Genomic DNA, 26,574 nt, shown 5'->3' on the forward strand with positions numbered 1-26,574 from the left:
TTAAAGGTTGCTTTGCTGAGAGCCAACATGGATTTCAATGTGGAGAATGGCCTCCTTCTGTGTAATAACATGCATGCTGGTATGATTTGGTGATAGGACAGGAAAATAGTGTCTGAGGTAGGAGATCATCCATGATATTGTTGAATGGCAAAGGAGGCTTAAGGGGCCTTTGCCTATTTCTTGCATTTAAACTGACGTGAAAAGAATCAGTGAAATAGTACCATGTGAGATAATGGAATGTATTGAACAACTTAGCTTTGTGTCATAAAAGGTGTTTTATGGCACAAAAGAACATCAAAATTGAAACCTGGACAACAACAAAAGTTGGACAAAACCTATGGAAGATTGACATACTGAGGTGCATTGTAAAATATACAAGACCCATTCCGAGTTCATGTAGTGCGAGTATATAATCTTCTGCTTAATCGTCACAGCACCTTCTAACTTAGAATGTGGGACAGAATCTGACCGCATATTCAAAACATCTAATTGAATATAGTATCGAGTTTGAGATCTTTACCAAACTCTTTCCTATTTTTCATTTCGTACAACATTGGAGGCGGCCACATGCCAATTCAGTATGTGTAGGAAGGAACTGCAGATGCTGGTTCAAACCAAAGATAGACACAAAAAAGCTGGAGTAACTCAGCAGGACAGGCAGTATCTCTGGAAAGAAGGAATGGGTGACGTTTTAGGTCGAGTCTGAAAAAGAGTCTTGACCTGAAACGTCACCCATTCCTTCTCTCCAGAGATGCTGCCTGTCCCCCTGAGTTATTCCAGCTTTTTATGTCTATCTTCATTGCCAATTCAGTATTCCAGCTCTCAGGGAATGGTTTAGCCGTTTTCGAACTTAGTTTCTACTTGCCCTATTTTCACTTTCTCGTGCATACTCTGCCTGCCATTCATGAACTCCAAGGTTAATAAATGGTGGATAATTAAGCTACCTACCAAAATAGTTTAGGGATGTGGGTGCAAACCGCAGCACTGAGGGGAAAGCTACACGGTCACAAAGAGAACCTCCAAACTCCATGCAGATAGCACCCAAGGTCAGGATCAAATCCTGATCACTGGGGCTCTGAGGTACAATGCTGCCCACTGAGACCACAAGTCAGCATCAGGATTTAACTTATGCCTGCATTTCTCTTCCAAAAACAATGTTGTTGAAAATGTACACTGGAAGATTCTTATGAATTCAACAGATACTGCTGAACGTGATCCAGATGCCATCAGCAATAGGTACAGTGCCATTCATAATGTTTGGGACAAAGACCCATCATTTATTTATTTGCCTCTGTACTCCACAATTTGAAATTTGGAATAGAAAAAAAAAATCACATGTGGTTAAAGTGTACATTGTCAGATTTTAATAAAGGCCATTTTAATATATTTTGGTTTCACCATGTGGAAATTACACCAGTGTTTATATCTCTTCTCCTTACTTTGTTCTTGCCATCACTCTGATACAAGTTAATCTTCGGCTCATCTGTCTACAAGACCTTTTCCCATAACTGTGGTTGCTCTTTACATACTTCTTGACAAAATGTAACCCTGGCCATCTTATTTTTGCGGCTAACCAGTGGTTTGCCTCAGTGTAGCCTCTATATTTCTGTTCATGAAGTCTTCTGCGGACAGTGGTCATTGACAAATCCACACCTGACTCCTGAACCGTGTTTCTGATCTGTCGGACAGGTGTTTGGGGATTTTTCTTTAATATAGAGAGAATTCTTCAGAACATCAGCGGCGGAGGTCTTCCTTGGCCTGCCAGTCCCTTTGCGATTAGTAAGCTCACCAGTGCTCTCTTTCTTCTTAATGATGTTCCAAACAGTTGATTTTGGTAAGCTTACGGTTTGGCTGATGTCTCTAACAGTTTATTCTTATTTCTCAGTCTCATAATGGCTTATTGGACTTTCATTGGCACAGCTTAGGTCCTCATGTTGATAAACAGTAATACAAGTTTCCAAAGGTGATGGAAAGACGGGAAGAAAGACTAGGTGCTGAGAGCTCTCTTATACCTGCATTAAGGAGGCAATTAAACACACCTGAGCAATTACAAATGCCTGTGAAGACATGTGCCCTGAAATGGGGGTACTATGTATAAACACAGCTGTAATTTCTACATGGTAAAACCAAAATGTATAAAAATGGTCTTTAATAAAATCTGACAATGAGCACTTTAACCACATGTGATTTTTTTTCTATTACAAATCTCAAATTGTGGAGTACAGAGGCAAATAAATAAATTATGGGTCTTTGTCCCAAACATTATGGAGGGCACTGTATGTCTCTTGCCATAAGAGTTCTTATAGTCTAGTCAATAATCAAATGTCAAGCAAAACTGTTTTTCAAAACACAAAACTATTCTCAGCTTCCAGTTTCTTGATAGATTACTATCATTCTGAAACCTCTGGCTTTATTCACTGACACTTTCTCCAACTGTATACATTTTAGAACATTACTTTGCCCTTATTTGTTCACTAATAGTGAACTACTCTGCTGCCGAAAAGCAGGCATTCGCTGTGTGAAGAATAAATTTAAAGAAAATGAGATTGCTTATTCTTTCCCTGCAGTACAGCCATTAAAATCATTGCCTTTTCTGTTCAGGTGTTCCATCAACCTCAAATAAATCAATTATAAAGCATACTTCAGCTTTCCCTCATCTATGTACTTTCATCTAAGAAATAGTTATAGACAAAGCAGAGGGAAATGCAATCAATTAAAATAAGTATTTCAGCAAGAGACACTAGCTATCCATCAGCTTGCTCATAATGCACTTCTCACAGCAACACCAATAATTTTCCTTCCAGCATTGAATTAAGGTTATATATAGAGAAAAGATACAAAAAGTAAAAAGAATATGATGACGAAGAACTTCAAAGAGTGATAATCAGAGCAATTATTAAACTGATCTTGTTCCAAGATCATCACAATCCCACCGCCGCATGACCTTGCAAACTTTTCAAACAGATATTGCGGTATAGCTTTACAGACAAACAATGGAACCTTAGAGATCTTGGACTCAGCACACCGTTCCATTGGACCACACAGTAAGAAATGATTCCATTCACAAAGGCTTTCAAGATATCAAAGTGCTGTTTCTTACCTGATAGAGGATTGAAGGACGGTTTAAATGAAACCACCAGGTTTGGCACAGATGAAACACATTGGAAAAAAAAGTAGAGAGAAAAACAGAATTAGTCATTTGCTCTAAATCTCTTAAAACAGCCTAATTTCTACAAGTATCAGTTGACTCACAATCCTCTTACAATAAATCACAAACTAGTCACTCTTATATGGAGTAAGATGAGCTTCCTGCTTTGTGTACAGAAAAGATCTATAAATTACTTATGCACCAGTTAAAACTGTTTTGGATTCAGCCAACACTCACTGTCTTGGCTAAGGCATGAAGGACAGCCTCTTGGGAATGGTACAGGAGGACTATTGCCACGTGTGGAACTGGCTGTCAACATTCGCCGGGCCCTTGGCAGGAGGAGAGGGGAAAAAAGGGAAGAAAACTGGAGAAATAAGCATTTCTACAGCTGCTACATCATAATGCCTCAGTGACATCAATCAAATGGCTGTGACCAGTCCCTGCTTTATAAGCATGTAAAACAGGGTGTTAGGACAGGATGGACAAGAGGTAGTGGTGTTGAAGGCAGGGTAAAACTCTCTAAACATTAGAGTGACCAGTTACAGTGAGCAACCAGCCTCTTCATAAGACAGTCCTGACATCCCAGGAATCAGTCTGGTGAACCTTCTCTGCACTCCCTCTATGGCAATGGCAATAATGTCCTTCCTCAGATTCGAAGGGCCGAATGGCCTATTCCTGCACCTAATTTCTATGTTTCTATGTTTCTATGTTAACACTGTACCTGAAGAGTACATAACTTCTCTACCATTCCACAGTTATAATGAAGATTCAGATCTGCACCATACTATTCACTGAGGATAGATGATCATGCTCTGTTGAATTATCTGGCACATTCAATTTAGTAATTCTCAGATCCATAAAAAACTAACAAGGATATTGTAAACAGTGCTAAAAAATATAAACCATGTACTTCTGTATTCACCCTGTATTGTTCACAAGCATTGTTTACACAGCCTCACCAACTCAAAGACAAAATTGTCAGTGAGTGGGCCACCACATCACAGAGCTCTTCTTTCTGTGGTAATACTGGTGGTCCGAGAAGCCAAGTCTGAAGTAACATTTCAGGCTTCACAAAGCAAGGAAGTTAGCAGAACATCACTATAGCAACACTGCTGTAGGACAGTTGATTGAATAGGGTTCAAATAACTCTAGAAAATTATGTACGTTGTCACAAAATAAAAACAGATTACAACAACAGGTTTCTCAGCACCTTGAGCCATATTAACATCCAGTATATGCAAAGCTGGCTCAAAGCCACTCTTGCCTATTCACTCAAATGGCAGTTAGTCATTTGTTTTCCTTTACATTTCCTCTTCTCAAATACTAACTTGTCTACTCTATATTTTAAGCATTTTTATTTTTTAATTGCTTATTTGTGGTTTCATTCATGGGAAATACTTCTTGGCAGAGCTTTAAATCTCTAAAAAGTACATTACATTTCCAAGTAGAATTTTCTGACCAACTAATCGCTCATTAAAAATTCGGTGCCCAATAGTTCAAGTTAAAAGATAAAAAGAATCGGCCTGTAAACCGTAAATAATTAGAATTACGTCATTCTTGGAAAGTTATGCCTGAAGTATTGAAATGGAATGACAACAACATTGTCCCATTATTGGCTTGAACATGCAGAAAGGTAACCCAATAGGACTGGACTTCAAATCTCCTCACATTAATGGCAGCAAGTATTCCGTAATTGCACGTTCCACACCCTACAACCGTAACTAAAAACTACACCATAATAGATGGGCCACCGTTGCAGGAATTAGCAGCTTATATGTTAGTCAATTAATGCCAAGCCCAATATTATCATCCACAGCCCACGTGCCCTCAACCTCCGAAGCAGTTGGTTAGAAATCCACAGTTGCTGACTTTCTCCCCTCGATGTCCAAAGGGCACAGAGTACTTTGTTACCACTTGAGATCACTCGGATCCAGACTGGGATCTTCCTGGCTTTTAAAGGCTCGCTCAAAATCTGGGACAAGCTAGGCCTGGAGGCCCAATATCGTACATATTTAATCCACAAAGAGCAATCAATCACAATTATTAATTCCTCAAAAACCTGAGTCATGGCACGTACAGAATAATTGTGCTAGAGGAAAATTTGGACAATTCAATGCTGCGAAAGACTAAAGCTGATAATGTATCAACAACAGAGTACAGTAGCTGTCCTAATCTTAGTCATGCCATCGGGAGAAGGCTTTTCTCAAATCAAGGAAACCAAGCCTTTTGCAGAGATAAAAATCACAGCACGGACGCAAAAAAAATGCATACAGCTCCCACTTCCTGTCCAGCATATTTCCCAGCTATTAAAATGCCAATCTCCTGTACACAAATTGGTATTATGATTGAACCACTGTTTTTTTAGAATAATGCCTTCAAGAGCTCAAATTCTTAAATATGCTTACCACACCCTACCACAAAAGTTTTAACAACATAATTGATTTACAATCAACACTGATAGGGCCAGTCCAGCTAAACATGCAATATAATCTACTCCAACCACTTGGCAATTGCACTGAAACAGGGAACTTAGCCCCAGATCACACTGACAGCAGCACTTGACAGGAAAAATGTACTCATATACTGTCAAACAACTTTCACCAAAGCCAACCAAGGCACTGTTCAAACTCCTTCATTTGTCCACATTGATTTTTTTTTTCACCGATTTGTTTAACTGAATCATCCTATCAACAACAAGAGAGTGCTCCTGAGCCACGATCTATCTCATTGGAAACCCTCGGACCATCTTTAATCCAACTTTATCTTGCACTAAAATGTATTTCCTTTATCATGTATCTGTGCATTGTGAGCAGCTCGATTGCGATCATATATAGTTCTTCCGCTGACTAATTAGCACACAACAAAAGGCTTTTCACTGTACCTCAGTACAAGTGACAATAAACTAAGCAAAGAGTCACCACGCTCTGGCGTCATCTTGGTGATTTATTCCTAGTTTTCACCAATTCCCGGTCATCAGTCTGACTATTTCAAAAGGGGGGGTGGGGGGGGTGGGGGAGAGGATCCTTTCCATGGCTTTACAGCATTAAGGGCGAGGATCACTGCTGCTCAGCAGATCATGGGCGTGGTGCTAGGTTCTAACTTTGTCTCCAATTACATTTCCCAATCAACCAAATGGTGTTCTGGCACACTGTGATATATTTCACCATCATTTTCTGCTTTCAGCGAGATGTGGCTCCCAAGGTATTCCTTGATTATTTCCAACTTGCACAACAAAAACACCACATAAGAAAACCCCACTGCAATCTTGTCCGCTAAATGAATACAACATACTTCACAATTCACAAACAAAATTGTTACTTGGCAACAATTTAGGGAGGGTGTCAGACAATTAAATGTTGCTTCTAATAAGGTCCTAGTTTTTTTGGGGGGGGATTTTGCAGGATCTTGTCCTGTTGCGATGTGCTGTTGAGAGGCAAGGCCAGGTGATAGAGGATATGTTATCTAGACATTTAACGTAAACCTAATTTCCTGGGCACCTCAGCTAAGATTTCAACAAAACTTTTAAACTCCTTCCCAGAAAGTAAACACACAAGCCATTATCTGTGTACAGCGTAATAGAGTAGCAACAGCAGTTACTTAACAATCACATAGCAACAACGTAGGTTGCTCCCTCAGTACAGCTGAGAACGTTAACTCGAAACATGCTCCCACTCACACAACTTGCACAACTTGCCACTCACAAGGAAATGGCCCAGGTGCAGGCATGACATTGTACTGGAATCAACATGAGTATAAGAGCAAATCAACTGCTTCTCATTGGGGAAAAGGAGAATGGGCCATTATGAACGCATCAAAATCGCTAAAGTAGTCAGCAGCTCAAGAGCCAAAATGGAAATACGTTATCAGAGGTGAGTTCTGACCCTGTGACAAGAGGCAGATCTATTGAAAGACCCACTACCCGAGGATGTGTGCACAATTGAAGATCATTTCAATGAAATGTATGTATCACTGGCCAAATTCCAGCTTGCTGAATGGACTAACGATATCTTTTCAATGCAAAATCCTGATCCCATTTACGCACGAGCCATCCACCTTTTTCTTATTCATCCTGTACCTTTCCAAATGCAAATCATATGAAGCAAGAGAAGTTACACAATGAATAAAAAGAGAGGGATTTATATTCTTGCAATGAAACTTTAGCTTGGACAAGTTCCCTGCCCAATTGTTTACCTAACGTGAAAGATTTTATTTATTTATTTCATATAATGAGAGATAAATGAAATATGAAAGAAAAATAATTAATGGGGAAAAATGGAAAGAGGGAGAAGACTGAAGGGGCACAGCCAAGAGAACTATTGGCTTCTTCCTTCATTGCTTTATAACACCTGCTACCTTCCATATTCAGTTAGCAGTTTCTGTGCATCACAAAAGAGTCAGAAAATCAGGGTAAGCTCATGACTTTCATAAGGATACGGTGCAACGGAAAGAACTCTGGAAAGGACTATTGGCTCTTGCAGGATGGAAAGAAATCGAACAAAAAAAAATAGCAAAAAGCACAAGTCTTATGATTAGTCCATGGCAGACACAAACACTGGTATTCCTCAGAGCCAGCATTGGCCTGACGGGTCAAATGGCCTCTTCCTCTTTTGCACAAAATCACTAATCTCTGGCTCTGAGTGCGCGGGCAGAACAACATTCTGATTGTCACGACAATCTCATCATGCAAAGAAAGAAGACTGCTAACAACTGGTCAGAATGAGATGCTTGAGGATAACAATATGACAACAGTTCCTTTATTTCAAAGAATTGTTTGACATTTAATATTTAGCCCACAATACAGACTTCCACTTTTAAGTACAGAGGATTCTTTCAGCAGGCACAAATGGCTTTGGGCTTTTGAAATGTGGTGTTTTTGTATCATGTTAAAAGTCATCAAGGAATGATCCCCACCTCACACTCCAAAGCACACCTTTGAGGTCAAATTACATGGAGCTGTAAATGAAAGGCTGAAGGGAGGATACCGTTTAGGTATCACAGTTGGAGAATTCACTGGGGTAACATTTAGAATAATAGAATATATGCGAGATGGAAGCCCATCAGGCCGGTCGGTGGCATTTAAGGAAGAGGAACCAAACTTATTCACACCTTCCAGCACAAGGTGCACAGCTCTGCAGTTCATGGCTCAAGTAGTGTTTAAACACGAGTACTGCTGCCTCGAACATACTGTCAGGTAGCAAGCTTGTGTTGCGAGGTGAGCCGCGGAGAAAAAACATTGTTAGATTTCACATTATGTGGAGGTTGATGGGAGAAGCAATCAAGAGGCTACACAGTGTATAACCAGAACAAATTAAAGTTCCAGTGTTTCACAATTCACAAAGTCATCAAGTAAAAACAAGGACATGCAGATGCTGGTTTACAAAAAAGACATAAAGTGTTGGAGCCACCCAGGGAGTTGAGAATCGGAGAGCAATGGCGGCCAGATCACCCACAATGCAAAGGGAGGGAGAAAGTGGCCAACGCCAACCAGTTACCGTGGTTGTGCGCATATACAGTGCGGCACATGCGCACAACCATGGCCGATGACGTGCTGGGGGAGTGTGTGCAGGGGGAGCATGTGCAGGGGGAGGATGTGCAGGCCGTGGCAGTGTGCATGTGTAAGGCGGCCTGCCGTGCCGAGAGCCGAGAGCAGAGACCCGGACACGGATGGCGGGCAGAGGAGATGGAGAGTGACAGAGAGAGAGGGATAGAGAGGGGGGCTGCTCAGAATGAAATGATAGGTGTCCCGGATGCTTGCCAAGCCGAGCAAAACGGCATGGCTTTTAGGTTGCCCGGCGGGACTGTAGATTGCCATTGCCCAGGCAACCGCTAATTTCAAGCCCTGATTATGGTGCCCTGAAATGGGGGTGGGGGGGGCTGTGCATAATCACAGCTGTAATTTCTACATGATGAAACCAAAATGTATATAAATACCCCTTAATAAAATCTGACAATGTGCACTTTAACCACATGTGATTTTTTTCTATTGCAAATCTCAAATTGTGAAGTACAGAGGCAAATACATAAATGATGGGTCTTTGTCCCAAACACTATGGAGGGCACTGTAGGTGAAGGGTATTTTGTATGGACTGTTGGTTAGACGATGAAAAGACTCTCAGTCTGAAGAAGGGCCCTGACCCAAAACGTCACCTATCGATGTTCTCCAGGGATGTTGCCTGACCCCCTGAGTTACACCAGTACTCTATGTCACAAAGTATTTACTTGGCAATAATTTAGCTGGGATGTCAGGGAGGATAAGGTCATCAAAAAGGTCATGATGAAGAGCAATACTGTTTACTTGGTCTGCAATCTTGTCAATACTTTGCCATAGCACTCAGGGCTCGAAATTAACAGTTGCCCGGGTGCCACTGGCAACCTACAGTCCCGCCGGGCAACTTAAATGCCATGCCATTTTGACCGGATTGGCAAGCACCCAGGACACCTATCGTTTAATTCTGAGCGGGCCCCCCTCTCTATGTCTCTCTCTGTCACTGTCCGTCTCCGGCCGCCATCCGTATTTGGCACTCGGCTCTCCACGGCAGGCCGCCTTAGACATGCGCACTGCCACGGCCTGCACATCCTCCCCCTGCACATGCGCACAACCACAGCCAGCATCATCGGGCGTGGTTGTGCGCATGTGCCGCCACGGCAACTGGTCGGCGTCGGCCACTTTCTCCTTCTATTTGCATTGTGGGAGATCTGGCCGCCATTGCTGTCCGGTCGCCACCTCACCACGACCGCTGAAAACCAAAGCAGAATCACTCCCTGGAGCTGGAGTAACTCCCTGGAGTAACTCTTGCTTCTTGGTCCTCCATAAATATTCTAAATGGAATTTAAACTGGAGTGGACCCACCACCACCAAACTCTGAAAAATAACAGCCTATTGCATTTTATCTGTTTATTTATTGTGTATATATATGGCCTATGGTATACAGACACACTGAACCTTTATCTCCTGTTCTGTATTATGTTTACATATTCTGTTGTGCTGCAGCAAGCAAGAATTTAATTGTCCTATCTGGGACACATGACAATAAAACTCTCTTGAGTATTGACTTGGACTTAAGCAAAAAAGGGTTCTTGGAAAAAAAGAGCTACCTTAAATTTAGTTGTGTCTGGTTGGGTACCTATGGTAGGGTGAAGACTATTCCATGCTTTAATTGTGCGGGGGAACTCCATGGAGCAGCCAGCATCTCTGGATAGAAGAAATTGGGTGACGTTTCGGGTAGAGTCCCTTCTTTAGATTTCCTCTGGTTTTAGTGTTTTTAGTTTAATTTAAAGATACAGCATGGAAACAGGCCCTTCGTCCCATCGAGTCCATGCCGACCACCGATCACACGTACACTAGTTCTATCCCACACACTAGCGACGTAAGTCAAGAGTCAAGAGTGTTTTATTCTCTCACGTCCCCAACGTTAGAACAATGAAATCCTTACTTGCAGCAGCACAACAGAATATGTAAACATAGTACTCTCTAAACAATGTTATAAACGAGAAAACAAAACTCCATACTGACAGCACCCATATTCAGGATCAATTCCGGGTCTCTGGAAATCTTAGACAACAACTTTAAGGCCAATGTAGTGCCCCATAGTCATGAACTGAATTAAAACACGCAGTAGCGGTAAAGGGACATAGCGTCACTTAGAGATTTAAGACTGAAAATGGATAGTTTCTTTTTTTTTAGTAATCAAAGTTATCAACGCATAATTTTTTGTGTGTTGGAAAATAAAATAGTGGCACAGCTGGTGGACTTGCTGCCTCACATGCCAGAGATCTGTGTTCGATCCTGTTCTCGGGCACTGTCTGTGTTCAATATGCACATTCTCCCTGCAAGCGTGTGGGTTTCCTCCCACATCCCAAAGACACATTGGCTTTGTAGGTTAACTTGTCTCTGTAAAATTGCCGCTAATATGTAGGGAGTGGGTGGGGAATGTGGGATAACAGAACTTGAGTGAATTGGTAGACAAAAATGCTGGAGAAACTTAGCGGGTGAGGCAGCATCTATGGAGCAAAGGAAATAGGCGACGATTCGGGACGAGACCCTTCTTCATACTGATGTGAGGGTGCGGGGGGGAGGGGGGGGGCGAGAAGAAGAAAGGAAGAGGCGGAGACAGTGGGCTGAGGAAGACCTGGGAAGCGGAGGAGAAAGCAGGGACTACCTGAAATTGGAGGTCAATGTTCATACCACTGGGCTGTAAACTGTCAAAGCGAAATATGAGGTGCTGCTCCTCCAATTTACGGTGGGCCTCACTCTGGCCATGGAGGAGGCCCAGGACAGAAAGGTCGGATTCGGAATGGGAGGGGCAGTTGAAGTGCTGAGCCACCGGGAGATCAGGTTGGTTATTGCGAACCTCGATTGCCAAGCCTGCGCTTGGTCTCACCGAGGTTGATCATATGCTGAATAATCCAACCAGATTTTTGTTTGGAAGTGGAAAGAGATAATAGAAATTGCACTCATTGCAACGTGTAAAAAGAGTTGAGATACTGTATTGTAATTTTGCTGCATGTCATTGTGGTATATATATCATGTCTTGGTTGGTGAATATGTTTAGTTTGTGACTTTATTTGAAGCAGAAATAATATGTGAATGCTTAATTGAGCATAATTCCGACTGGGAACTACACACTTTGTCCGAGCACATTATTGCACGCGTCATGCAAGCAGTCTTAAATGACCACCTAAATTGTTATTTGGCAACCTAAAAAGCTGCCGAGGTTGCCCAGCTGGCAACAGGGAAAACAAGTTAAGTGAGAGCCTGGCACTTCAAGTGTATCAAAACCTAGACAAATTGCTGACACATTTGGTTGTTTGGGAAACAAAGCCATAAAACTCGCCCATGTTAATTCGAGCACAAATCTAGATTGAGCAATATGGTACTTCAGCAAATACTTTCCTTCGAGATTTGACCCGAGGCTCAAATGACTCATTCTAACAAATAATGTGCTGATTTTTCAAGTGCAGGGAATGCAATTCAAGACAATAAACCATGAAAAGAAAACCTGAGGAATCCTTGATGTAAGTAAAAACTTAAAGAGGTTCTTATTTCCCTAATGCTCAAAATTGACCAAATCAAGGGCTTTTTCCCCAACCTAACTCTGGACCTTTTTTGTAAAGCTTCAACTGAGCTAAATGGACATGCCCAAGGCAATGTTATCTTTGACAATATTACACTGGAGCTGTGAACATTTTGAAGAAACCAATACATGCCCAAGCCAAAATAAAACCAGTGCACAATTCCTATCAGCAGTATCTCACAATGTAAAAGAAAGCTTGCATGCGTCCTGTGTTGAATGATAAAATACTATATGGCCATGTATTCAGCAAGCTAACACAACATGGAAAATAAAAATTACCCACGCAATGTAATTATCTTAGGTGGAAAAAGGCAAAGCAACTGTGGTGTTGCATATCAAAATGTTTTCAACTTACAAAATTTAAGCAAGTGAGCCAAGCGATTACAAAATCATGTGAGGAGTAGTTCGGGTAGATGCACAGAGTCTCTCGCCCAGAGTAGGTAAATCGAGGACCAGAGGCCATAGGTGCAAGGTGAAGGGGAAAAGATTTAATAGGAATCCGAGGAGTAATTTTTTCACACAAAGGGTGGTTGATGTATGGAACAAGCTGCCAGAGGAGGTTGTTGAGGCAGGGACTATCCCATCGTTTAAGAAACAGTTAGACAGGTACATGGATAGGACAGGTTTGGAGGGATATGGACCAAGCGCAGGCACGTGGGACTAGTGTAGCTGGGACATGTTGGCCAGTGTGGGCAAGTTGGGCCAAAGGGCCTGTTGCCACACTGTATCACTCTATGACTCTCTAAAAGTATTGTCGGCATTGATACATTATCATTGCAAATGTGAATCTATTCTAAAGATAATTAAAGTCTTGACATTTTCCTCGAGTAAAAAAACACCAACAATCTGCTGCAGGTAAAGTCTGATGCCCACTTAGTGCCTCTGCCATTCTGGACAAAATAAATCCTGTACTGCCACCCAGGGGCAGTTCTTCAGAATGCCACTTTGAACTTGCACACTGTGAATTTCCATTCACAAACCTTTTGACCCGTTCCTTCATTTAACAAAGCACTATTCACTTTCCCAATAAACAAACTGGCATGGGATTTTCCAGTCAACAATGATTAAACACTCTATTCTGCCTTTAATCTTTCACTTTGTTCTATGGAATGGAAGTCATAGAATTCACATAATCTTTACAGCAGAGGGCCATCATTTGGTACATTACATAAAGGCTGGTTAAAAAGGATTTACCCAGCCTAATCTCACCTTTGAGAAACAGGTAACAGCTCCTCATGTACATGTCCAGGCAGTTTCTAAAATGTGCTGATAGATTCCTTCTTCATCAGCCATTCCAGACCCCAATACCCTCAGTGAAATAATGGGCAAAACTTTATTTTGAAAAGTAAGAAAATGTCCTCATCTTCTGAGCAACTACCTTAAATCCATGCCCCTTCTAGTTCAGGAAATAAGTCTATCCTATTCATTCCATTTAGACCTCTCAATGTTGTACATCTTCATTGAGTCTCCCTTCAACCTGTTCCAAACAAAACCCAAGCAAAACTCATTAAACATTTACTTTTCAGGAATGCATCAATCAATTGCATCTTAAACCAGAAATGAACGAGACTGCGTGTCTGTTAATGCATCTTTTAGCTTTGTTACATTTTGACCAAATTGGTAAACTCTTTTTGAAGAAAACAACTTGATGACAATTATTCCTTGTAAAATACAGACATCGTGGAAAGTAAAAGAATTTGCAGGCATCAATAATTTATTTCTATTGCTAGGCGTATGACTATTATGGCACAAAGGCCAAAACGCAATTGTAAAATCATGAATGTTTCTGATTGTGTACACTTGGTGACAGCTAACATCAGCGCCTCTACTTCCTGAGAATATTACGGAGAGTCGGTATGTCAAAGAGGACGCTCTCGAACTTCTACAGATGCACAGTAGATAGCATGCTGACTGGTTGCATCGTGGCTTGGTTCGGCAACTTGAGCGTCCAGGAGCGGAAAAGAATGCAGAAAGTTGTGACCACTGCCCAGTCGATCACCGGCTCTGACTTCCCCACCATCAAAGGGATCTATCGCAGTCGCTGCCTCAAAAAGGCTGCCAACATCATCACGGACCCACGCACTCATCTCTCCGCTAGCATCGGGTAGAAGGTACAGGAGCCTGAAATCTAGTACATCCAGGTTCAGAAACAGCTTCTTCCCCACAGCCATCAGGCTATTAAACTCGCCAACAAACAGACTCTGAACTGTAACAGCCTATTGGACTTCATCTGTTTATTTATCTGTATATGTGCGGTCTATGCAATAAAGACACACTGAACTGTTCTGTATTTATGCTTACAATATTCTGTTGTGCTGCAGCAAGCAAGAATTTCATTGTCCTATCTGGGACAAGTGACAATAAACTCTCTTAACTTGACTTGAAATTCCTGGAAAATATGTAGAGAATCCCTGAATTGCTTAGTGATGTCAAAACAATAACATAGAACAAGAATGAATACCTTTCTATCATTCAACAATATCAAAGGATTTGACATTTATTTTATCCGGTTTATAATAAATCAAGGTCATAAATTTGCACTTTCACTGAACGTACACACACAGTTCAAAACAGTTCAACAGTAAACAACCAAGAACTTATGGAGTAAATTTGTTTTAGTTTTGATCAATGTGACCCAACATTTGATGTTTACCAGAGATAAACTCTTATTGAACATTTTTTCATGGCAACAGTCTTCTTACAAGAATCAACATACAGATACTAGCCTTCAGCAGCTCTACCCTGCACCCATAATCTCATTCAAGAGTGGAAAACCATTTTCCCATGAACAGCCCATGAATGGCCTCCTTTTCTGCTTTGTAGTGCAGAAGATGAAACGATGGCACCAAGCATCCAGCACAACTAACAGACATACTGCAGCAGTTCAGTGCCTTGGAATATCTGGTGTGTGTCACTGTTTACTCCAGTAACTCCATCTCCAGTTAAATATAATTCCAAGTGTTGCAAAATTCCAGCTGATCCTTGCCCTAAAATCTGATCCTAAAAGTAAAACATACAGATCAGAGAAACGTTTAGTCATGAGGTTGAAAATTGATAGTGGGAAAGTACCCTGAAACAATAGGCCACACAAATGTTGCAGGAAATAGAAAATCACATGCTCGAAAATATCAAGTTAAAGGAATTTGACTACAGAATAAGCATGAGCAAAGACATTCTTCCTTGTTTGATTTTCAATATGCATATTTAGTTATTTTTCAATTACATGTCATACAAAGGGGACATGAACAAAATTATTTTTTCAAAATAAACAAAATTCTCCACTTTTAGGGAACACCCCACCTCCTTTGGAACTATAATCCCTCCCTCTAGCTTTACATTTCACTTTTCTTGTTGTCACCATTTTGCCTCCTTTTATCTTAGCCATTGTCCATTCATTTGCAAATCAAACCCCCTCACCTATATCCACATCACTTGCCAGACTTCATTCTACCCCCACCACTTTCGGCTTTCTCCTTCCTCCTTCAATCTGTCTGAAGAAAGGACCTAACCCAAAATGTCACTATTCCATGTCCTCCAGAGATGCTGCCTGCCCTGCTGAGCTACTCCAGCACTTTGTGTGCTTAAAAAAAAACTTAACAATGCCACCTAATTCAAAAGGTGCACCAAACATGTTCAGATACTTGAAAATAACAGAATAATGCAATGGAAGGGTCGTTTACAGGTCAATCAAATAATCAGCTTTTTCTAAAATTCATCGGATTACTTGGCTATGGACAATCATTTATAAAGTACCTTTAAATGTAGCAAAATGTTCCCTGGCAAATAAAAATTATTAAGCAAAATTTTGACACTGGTTCATATAAAAAATTAGCTCAATTTTACATGTATATTAAATCCCATGTACACTATCAGTGTACACTATTAAATTGTGAAATTGAAAGTATGGAATTCTGCACATGCATAGTTCGAAGTACAATTTCTGAATTTGCCTGTCATTTCACCCCTTCCAGGGGTTCTACTGTTTTGCACCTTTCCCCACAGATATCCAGTCAGCAGGTAGGATCTGATCGGAACTTAATGTATTTTGCAAACTAATGATACTCGAGGCATTGGGATTTGACATTTTAAATATGTGCAAGCCATTGGAAAAGTTTATGGTAATTAAGTTTTACCCAATTGTACATGATGAAATATTTATTTTGCACATGACAAATTACAATTGGCTAAAAATTGCACTTCCTCTAAATTTTTGTCTGCAAAATATTGCTATTGTCTCAACGATATTGATATCATCCTGGCTGCAAGACCAATGATGCAGTCGGCGTTTTCAACTCCGTCTAAAAACCCAGATTCTGTAATATAATATTGATGATCCTCGGTGACATATGACAGATAGATGGTGCTTAGGGTGTGGAATAGCAGTGACTTGTGGCCCAGTGCCAAAGGAGAATAAGGTAAAGTAAGCTATTACTCCTTACAAACATGCTCAAGGATCAGATTAGTACCCATGTGGAGCAAACCCCTATAATTAATGCATTCAATGCAACATTAACAATTCTTCATAGGGAAATGTCGATTAGTGTGACTTGCCACTGGTGAAGGAAAACTCCAATTCATGAAGTCACTTTTACCAACATTAACCACTAATGAAGAATGTATGGTTAACCAACCAGGATCACAAATATTCTGGATGATTGACAAGGTTGATGATTAGCAGGTCGACAAAGTGCTCACTTGTTCAATCTTCAATTACATTTACTTCAATTACAACTTTAAAGAGCCCTCCATCCTGAGCTTTTAAAAGGAAAATAATTCACCAAAAGAAACACAACTTAATTATGAAGAATAACGGGGGGGGGAGAAATCGAACCATAGTGGCTGGAAATAACACTTTTAATGAAAGCTATCAGTGGCATCGACCCAATAGCAGTGATATTCATGTTGGCCCACTAATTAGCTCAACAACAGCATGTTATTAATACTGCCCCACCAAATTATCCAGACAACAGTGTGACATGAATGCTAGACTACTAATTAGCCTGACAGTAGTGTGGTGTTAATGTTAGTCCACTAAATTAACCCAATGTGACATTATTACTGACTCACAAACAAGTCCAAGAGCAGTGTGATATTAATGCTAATCCACCAAATATGCCAAGCAGCAGCACAATATTAATGCATGCTGTCCTACCAGCTAAATTGGACCACTAGCTGCATAATATTAATGCTGGCCCATTAAATTACTCTTGCAGAAGCTAGTCCAATTAATTATACATCAAAGGGGAGACCACATGACCCATTACATCTGTGCTAGTGTCTGATTGAGCTGCCAATAACTTCAAAACTGCTCTTTGTCCACAGACAAATAAATATTTTGAAATGTTCATCCAATAACAGTTATGAATTAATCTCTTTCCAGCATCCTCTCTGCTAATGCATTCCTAACCCAATGCACAAAACAAAAAAAAAATGCTGAACATTATCCTTCAATAATTCCAACACTCAGGGTTTTATTTTGGATTTCCAGTATGTGCAGTTTTTTTAATTTTCAATTCCTGATTTCCACCTTCATTACTCAGATTGAGGTTTAACTGCAACCGCCCTTTTATTTCTCTCGATCTCCACGAGTTATTTGGCCAGCCAGCTCTTAGTTATATTAAAAAGCAGTAGCTACACTGTGATAGATGCTCTTAATAGAATAATATCAAAGAAAGGGGATTCAGGTTAATTTGTTGTCATTTCAGCCTCAATACTGGATCATAGCTGTGAAATCACATCTTTAAACCACTCAATGGAATGTTTTCGCAGCAGTAGCTTCCCACAGAGACAGTTGATCAGTTTGTCCCATATCCATAAATGTTGTCATGAAGATTAGAAATTGCATGATAAACTAATTTCCAGAAATTTTACTTATTAAATTAAATATGGTATGCTTCTATCATAGTTCATTTAATTATCACTGATAGGATATAGGCAAATTGAGAAGGTGCCAGTATTATAAGACAAAATAGAAAGATATACCTGCATTAACAATTTAAGAAGATCTGTCACTAGATGGCAGAGCACATCAATATTAAAACCCATGAGCCACGAAAGCACATGCGCGGGCGATACAGTAACATTAACAGAATTTCCTGCCCTTGCCTCGATCAGGACAATCATTTTCTGTAGCTTAACAGTAAACCATTCCGCAAAATAAAATGTTAAATATTTGTGAGTCATAAAGACCAGAAGCTGCAAGGGAGAGTTGAGCCAAAAATGTCACCTTAGCAAAAAAACGATCAAGGGAAACCACTATTCAAATAGTACTTTAAAATTACAATCTGAGGAGTTACAACTGGTGTGGTGGCCTACACACTCAACGTACATTTGCGTATGAAAGTCGATTATTTTCAAAACTATGCAAGGGGATACAGACTCACTACATCTAGGTTTCGGGGAAGGAAATAAAAGTCGCCATGGCACATTTCAACTTATAAATTACAGGCCCAAATGTACTAAAGATACCTGATGACAAGTTAAACAAGGGTTAAAATCAGAACTCAAAAGAAAACATACCCATCATAAGACAGGGAATAACTCACCACTAGTAGAAAAGTGTGGGAGTTAAAATTAGCCTCAATATTTACTTGAGGATTCTGGATTAGACTGAAGACTTAAATACAACATTTGAAGATGCTGATAGAAATAGGAGTTAGCACTGTATGCAGACGATCCATTAATAAAGTACGAAACGGCAAATTGCTCACAATTTATCAATTTAAAATCCTTAAGTGCATCCAACTTCATAACTCTCAACTGACAAAATGCAAAACTGTGTAAAAATAATGTGGTACATTTTGTTTTGAAAATTTTACATGGATAGGTGACTTTTTGGGTCAGGACCCAAACATCAAAATATATGAAAAAAGCTAGCGTTAAGTTAATGTAAAAACTTCAACCAGTTGGTCCAAGAGCACGGCCACGTATATCAACTGGGCTAAATGCTTTCTAAATTAGTTGGGAAGGTGGGCCAAGGAAGTCCAAATGGAATTTAACTGACAAGTTTATGGTATTGCACATTACATAGAAAATAGATGCAGGAGGAGGCCATTCATTGTGATCATGGCTGATCGTCCCCAATCAATAACCCGTGCTTGTCTTCTCCCCATATCCCTTAATTCCACTAGCCCCTAGAGCTCTATCTAACTCTCTCTTAAATCCATCCAGTGACTTGACCTCCACTGCCCTCTGTGGCAGGGAATTCCACAAATTCACAACATTGGTGTATCAAACTAGGAAGGGCTTACATGGTAAATGGTAGAGACCGAGAAAGTGTTCTGGTGCATGTTCCTGAAAGTGGCGAGTCAAATGGACAGGGTGGTAAAAGTGGCGATTTGACATGAGTACAAAAGCTGGAATATCACAAGTCATTGGTGAACCATCTAAAAGGGCCATAGAGGCTCAGTCAGTTTGCATTCAAGAGTTTAAACATTGTAAAATATTAAGTAAATCAGGAATTACTGCAAGAAAGTAGGTTATGGATTACCATCATTTTATTGAATGGCAAGGCAAACACAATGGACTAAAATTAGCCATTCCTATTGTACAGGTGAATGGTCGAGATCACACTAATTGGTTGCATCACAGCCTGGTTCAGCAACTCAAAAGGCCAGGAACTAAGGCAATTACAGTGAGAATTATTGCCCGGTCCATCGGAGGTATTGACCTTGCCACCATCGAATTGGATCCAGCAGAATTGCTACCTCAAAGAGGCAATCAATACTGTAGACCCACACCACGCTTGTCATGCTTTATTTTCGCTCCGACCGGTATGAAGGTGGTAGAGAATCCTGTAAACCGTGACTGCCAGGTTCAAGAATAGCTTGCATCCAGCAACTATTAGGCTTTTGAACACTCACCTCAGCAAATTTGAATTCCAATGGACCATCATTTATTGCATTGAGGACGGGTTTTTTGTGTGCAATATAACAGTCATTAATTTATTGAATTTTTAAAATTATATAATTTATCTTTGTGTATTGTTTTCGTTGGCTGCTACAAGTAAGCATTTCATTCCCATGTCGGTAAATAGGAAAAATTAAATACTCTTAACTTGATTCTTGTTTCTATTTGTTCTACTTTTATTCACAGAACACAGTCTACCTCCTAGATCAGTTGAAATTTTTGGGTTAATAACAAAGTGAAATACGAAATTGAAATCAGATACTGAAATGACATAAAAATTAAAGCAAAATTAAATAGGGGAGAGAAAATAGGAAGGAAATGTAACAAATGTAAACATTTTAGTTACGTTTTTGTTTAGTTTAGTTTAGAGATACAGTGCAGAAAGCCCTTCAGCCCACTGAGTCCGCACCGATCAGTGATTCCAGCACATTAAAGTCATCTTACACACACTAGGGACAATTTACATTTATACCAAGCCAATTAACCTACAAACCTGTACATCTTTGGAATGTGGGATGAAACTGAAGATTTTGGAGAAAACCCACGCAGGTCACAGGGAGAACATAGAAACTCCATACAGACAGCACCCGTAGTCAGGATCGAATCCGGGCCTCTGGCACTGCAAGGCAGCAACTATACCGCAGGGCCACCATGCCGCCCCATTTAAAATGTTAAAAATCGTCTTACCACATGTAGAAACAAGAGTTCACAATATCTTGTGTTTCCTTTCTGTGCTAGAAAGATTGTGTTGCATTGCAGAGACACAAATTTATTAAAAGCGTCCTCATCTTAAATCAGGGGTCAGCAACCTTGTTCTGCATAGGGGCCGGGACACATGTCTGTGAGCGGATGGCGGGCCACATCTATCACATGTACACATAGATCCTGCCCCGGATGGCAGGCATCAATCACGTGTTCACATAGATCCCGTCCCTTCGAGCACTGCCCCCCCCCCCCAGTTACTGGAGCTCATAAACATGGCGTACCTATGGACCATTGCCTTGGCTCTGTCCTGAAGGCGGTGCTCAAATACTCACACCCACTCAACCCCGGCCTATTGACAACCCTGATCCCGACAGTGAAGCCCAGACACAGAAGGTGCGCGGCCGTGCCGGCGACTTTGCGCAGGATGCGATACAGCCAGATCACGGCACGGTGCTCGGCGGCTCCGCAATTGCAGTCGCCAGCGCAGGCCTCCTTACATCATCTTCCCTGGGCGCCTCGGGCCCGGGAGGTACCAGAGATGAAGGAAGCAAGCGGGCCGGATGATTACAGAAAAAAAATACCCCTGCGGGCCGGAAGATTTCGAGTTACGGGCTGCATTCGTCCCGGGGGCCGTAGGTTGCCGACCCCTGTCTTAAATGCTAGCCCTAATTTCAACATTGAGTTGCGTTCACTCTAACAGCACAAATGCAGCAATTTTGCCACATTCATGTAGGTGGCGATAGGGGAGTTCCTTCTGAAAAGGCTAGATGTGGTAAAGTATGCCAACTTGCAATCTGCACCATAAAACTCTTCCAAATCACAAATCACTGGACTATTTATAAATTATCAATAATACATTATCCACCAAATTCTGCAGCACAACTTCAAAACTCAAGAATATTTGTTTATTTTTTTTATTTGAATCAGAACCTTTAGCTCATACAACAGGATATCCTGAAATGAAAAGGTGGGTAAAGGTTTTAAACATTTATAATACTAAAACTTCACAAGCTGAGAAGCAAGATCTCCTACACTTGACTGACTATTTTTTACAGGATAGATGCAACAAGTGAAATCCATTAAAACTTTGCTTGTAAGTAGGTGATAATATCTGGGCTCAGTTTGTGTCACAACCACAAAACAATCCTTTCTTCTTTCAGAAAGGAAACTACATAGGGGTGTTGCGAGGTAGCAAGCTCTTTTAGATCAGAACATTCTGCATTTATATATGAAAGTGAAAATGATTAGAAAGTGAAAAGTATTGGAACAGTGCATGAAACGTAAAGAGCAAGGAACAGCAAATCAATGTAGGTTACCTTAGTTTCTCCCGTCACATACAAATGATGCCATGTCACCAAAAAGAGTGTGCACCTAAAGACTCAATTTCATTTGAAACCAGAAATCAAATGAATTTTTATTTCCAGTCCAAATTTAACAGAAACTAAAAGGATACAAAACAATGGCAATCTACTTTGATGCACACTGCCAAACACTTCAGAATCAGATCAATTTATTCGCCTTGCTTGCATAAAATTCAAAGTAAATCAAATGCATACAGTAATGAATACAACACTAATACATGTGCATAAACAGCAGAATTGTGCCAGATTCTAGTGCAACATCCGAATAATGCAAAAGAATATTTAAGTACAATAACAGAATCAGTAAAAGAGGTCGAGTCAAGAATAAGAGAATGAGGTAGCACTACCTGGAAAGGGGTGTAAAAAAAACCGTTATTGGTTCAGGGGTCGCATAGCAGTGGGTAAACACTGTTCTTAAATTTAGGTGCTGAGTTTAAGCTCTTGCATCTTCTCCCACATGACAGAAGAGAAAAAAAGGTAATTGGCAGAGTGGAAGGCATCTTTGACAATACTTTCAGCCTTTCAAGAAGATGGTCTGGATCAGTGGTGGGGATCTGCGGCCTTCTAGGCCATTAAGTGCAGCCTTTTGAACGAATACAAATTTTGTAGAACAAATCCTTTTATTTTTATTAATATGTTTTTGTTCCGTCTTTTATTATACTTATTTTAATCTTAAAATGAACGTATTTAAAATACCAAAGAGTAAAATAAGATTCAACTAAATCATCCTCCCCGACTGACGGCCACAATTAAAACATTGGTATCATGAGGGCTATTTTAACACCTGTTATGCTCATGATTTAGTTCTAATGCGACTCTAGAATGTATGTTAACCTCCCTGCCTGACTGGCGCCACCACCGCCTGAGGCTGGTTGAAGAGAGGGAAAATGTCGGGGAGAGTCCGCTTGCGCGAAAATGAGGCGCGAAAGGTTGCATTGCTGAAAGCAAAGACAAAGGCAGTTATTTCAAGCAGCAGCAAGACCCGGAAATAATGCTACTGAAGCGACTTATAAAGTAGCTTATATATTCAGTAAAAAAGTCATTTAGCGATGTAGAAATCGTAAAAGAATGCATTGTCGAAGTTGTAGGATGCTTAGACCCCGATAAGGTTTCAAAGTACAAACAACTGCCTCATTCAAGCAGAACTATAACTGATCGGCAGCATGAATTAGCCCTCATCGTAACAGAACAACTTCACGCAATACTCCAAAAGGAAAATATATATTATTCAATGGCTATGGATGAATCAAATTATATTACTGACTCGGTGCAGGTTTTATACATCATTCGGGCCATAACAGAAGATTTTCTTTTAATACGAAGAGTTACTCGCTTTGGGCACTCTTACGGGTAGAACACGAGGAATAGATTTCTTCAACAACTTTCAAGATAAATGTCTTGAAGTTGGACTGGATTTGGTTAATTTAGTGAGTGTATGTACAGATGGTGCGCCTTCCATGACAGGAAAACGTGAAGGATTTATTGCACAGGTAAAAAAGGTATTATCAGATCCAGATGCTCTCATTTCTTTTCATTGTATCTTACATCAGCAAAATCTCTGTGCTAAATCTATTATTTTAAGTGACACTTTGCACCAAGTTATAAGTATTGTTAACTATATTCGTGCAAATACAACACGGCATCGTCAGTTTCGTAATATGCTAAAGTTGAATGATGAGGCATTCAGTGTGGATTTGCCATATCATTGTAAAGTGTGTTGGCTATCGCAGAGACAGGTGTTAGCAACATTTTTATCTTTCCGAGAACAGATAGTTAAATTTCATGAAGAACAGAATCAGCAATGTGAATTATTGAAAGAAGATTTCTATAGAAATACTGCATTTCTGTGTGATATCATGTCAAAGCAAAATGACTTGAATGTTTCTTTGCAAGGTAATATTAAGTCTATATATGAAGTGTGGCAAAAAATCCAAGCATTTCGAAAAAAAGATATCTTTATTCAAAACTCTTCTTCAAAATGAAATTTTGGATGAACATTTTCCCCAGTTAGCGAAGGTCATTGACGAGCAGGAGGATTCATGTGAATCATTTGAAGAATGCGCAGCTGTTATAAACTTATTAATTAAAGAATACAATGAAAAGTTCACTGACTTTGAGATTCATGACATTACACTCAAATTAGTATTTCAACCTCACCTAGTTGATGTCTCCAAGGCTCCTAAAGAACTACAGATGGAATTGATTGAGCTCTCAGAAGATGACATTTTAAAGTTCTTATTTGATGCTAAGACAGATCCAATTGAAATATGGAAAAATGCAATAGAATACCCACTTTCTTGCTTTTCAACCACTTATTGCTGCAAATCTACATTCTCCTACCTAACCCAAATCAAGACGCCCTTAAGGTCACAAATGACGGATACCCATCTAGAAGATCAGCTGAAACTGTGTACCTCCATGTTGCAACCAAATATTCAAATGCTTTCCCACAAAAAGCAGTCACAACAAAGTCATTAAAAGGTTAGTTAACTAGAATTAACAAAATGTTTACATTTTCTTGAAGTATACCTAATTGAAGTCTCTTGGATGCGGCCTTATTAGATTACAGCGAACTTAACGCGGCATTCCAACATGAAAAGGTTCCCCACCCCTGGTCTGGATGGAAGGAAATTAGCAAGCCTATGATGGACTGGCTGTGCTCGCCCCTCTTTGCATGTTCAAGTGGTCAAGAACAGAGCTGTTGCCATACCAGTTGACGCATCTTGTCAAAATAATTCCTATAGTACATCTGTAGAAGTTTGAGAGAACCCTCTTGGCATGCCAAATCTTCTCGGATGCCCCAAACATATATGTACACTGATGCCTCGGAACTTGAAGCTGTCAACCATTTCTCAGTGAATTAATACAGGATTATGTTTCCCCCTCATTTCCTTAGGTCAAAAACCAATTATTTTGTCTTGTTGACATTAAGTGCAAGCCTGTTGTCCTGAAAACATGTCCAAAGGTTCTCAATCTCTTTCCTATACTTTTTCTCATTGTTTTTGTAGATAGTTAATTTTCTTGCATGTGAATTGCAGGCTGTCCAGATTGTCTGGAAAACTGGCACAATGCGGGCTATTACTAATTTCTCACAGCACCTTACATGGTCAATGTTTGAGCCACTGGGCAGTGGTCATTTTCTTGGGGTCTGGAACGGTGGAGGTTTCCTTGATACCGACGGTGACAGAGGACTGTTGAAGTGAGAGGTTGAAGATGTCGATGAAGATTGAGACCAGTTAATTAGCACATAACTTTAGAACTTGTCCATGCACTCCACCAAGTCAGCTTCCAAGTGTTATCTGTCTTTTTGGGGGAATATTGGTACAGTGTCTAATGCAAAATGAAATCTAATTTCTAAATGCACCTGTAGAATCAAAACGGAATGCATTTCTCTTTATAAAGTTGCCTTGAAATTAAAGACACACGGTGTTTTGATTTGAAAATTCAAATTTATAAAACGGGGACTGGTCCTAAATGAAAACTTAACAAGTAAATTTTCAACAAGGACAAACTCCGTTTTGCAGTCTGGACCTTGGTTTCAGCTGCACTGCATGCAAATTGCCACAACAATTTCCCCCACTTCTGATTCATTGCCACTTGACAGCTTTTAAATGGAGATGTTCTAGGAACATTCAAAGCTATAAAGGACCTTCAAATATTGAACACTTCTGAAACTACAGCTTGCATTAGCAATAAAAAGCTGGCACCAGTCTCCGACAAATCCATCAATTCGTCAAATCAAAGAAAATAAGGGTCTTTAATAAACACTGATGTCACCCCAATGTTCATTGATGTTCATTTGAGAGTAGTGGAGATCAAAAAAGCACAAAACTCTGCTTTTACATTGAGAGCAACCCCATTGTCTGAACGAGAATTGGTTTTGGCAATAGCTGTGTCTGGAATTAACAGTTTCTTCCTACCATTGTTTTTGCCTAGCAGGCGTGGATTGTTGTCTAGGCTTGTATGCTTTGTGTGTTTTGATGATACAGCAATTACCATCAAAGAAAACACAAAACACCAAATCAACTGCATGTGTCTGTTGATTTTCTTATACCATCAAAGTGAGCATTAACATTTTCAGTTGTTTATAATTTTAAGCTCTGGATGTATTAATGGATGTGGAAATAAATTGAACTATCGCTCTAGAACATTAAACACATAAGCAGAAAAAGAGGCATCGTTTGAGATTATTAGTTATCTCGCAACCTTTGGACTTTGTTGTTCCCGCATCCTTCTATCTCCTAGAATTTGTTACTTACGCACCTTAAATCCCCTTCAATTTTAAGGTCACATAGCATGGCTTCATTTTCACAATTCATCGTGAATAGCCATTGGGCAACACAGTGGTGCAGCAGAAACATTGCTGCCTCACAGCACC

The 26,574-nt window shown here is 40.2% G+C and overlaps 1 protein-coding gene across 3 annotated transcripts in view; it reads right to left on the reverse strand.

The window, feature by feature from the left end:
* tsc22d1 (TSC22 domain family, member 1) overlaps positions 1 to 26,574 on the reverse strand; it is a 161,227-nt gene that overhangs the window by 81,871 nt on the left and 52,782 nt on the right. Inside the window, exons 1-2 of one of the 3 annotated variants that reach the window (XM_055644796.1) lie at positions 3,386 to 3,482; positions 3,001 to 3,100 (exon numbers count right to left, since the gene is read on the reverse strand). The exons of the other annotated variants lie outside the window; for them this stretch is intronic. Coding sequence (XP_055500771.1) covers positions 3,001 to 3,100; positions 3,386 to 3,467 — 182 coding nt within the window. The 5' untranslated portion in view covers positions 3,468 to 3,482. Of the gene's footprint in view, positions 1 to 3,000; positions 3,101 to 3,385; positions 3,483 to 26,574 lie in introns of those variants that run through there. 3 annotated transcript variants of the gene reach the window in all.

This window comes from Leucoraja erinacea, chromosome 13, assembly GCF_028641065.1.
Source record: "Leucoraja erinacea ecotype New England chromosome 13, Leri_hhj_1, whole genome shotgun sequence".
NCBI classification, from domain to species: domain Eukaryota; kingdom Metazoa; phylum Chordata; class Chondrichthyes; order Rajiformes; family Rajidae; genus Leucoraja; species Leucoraja erinaceus.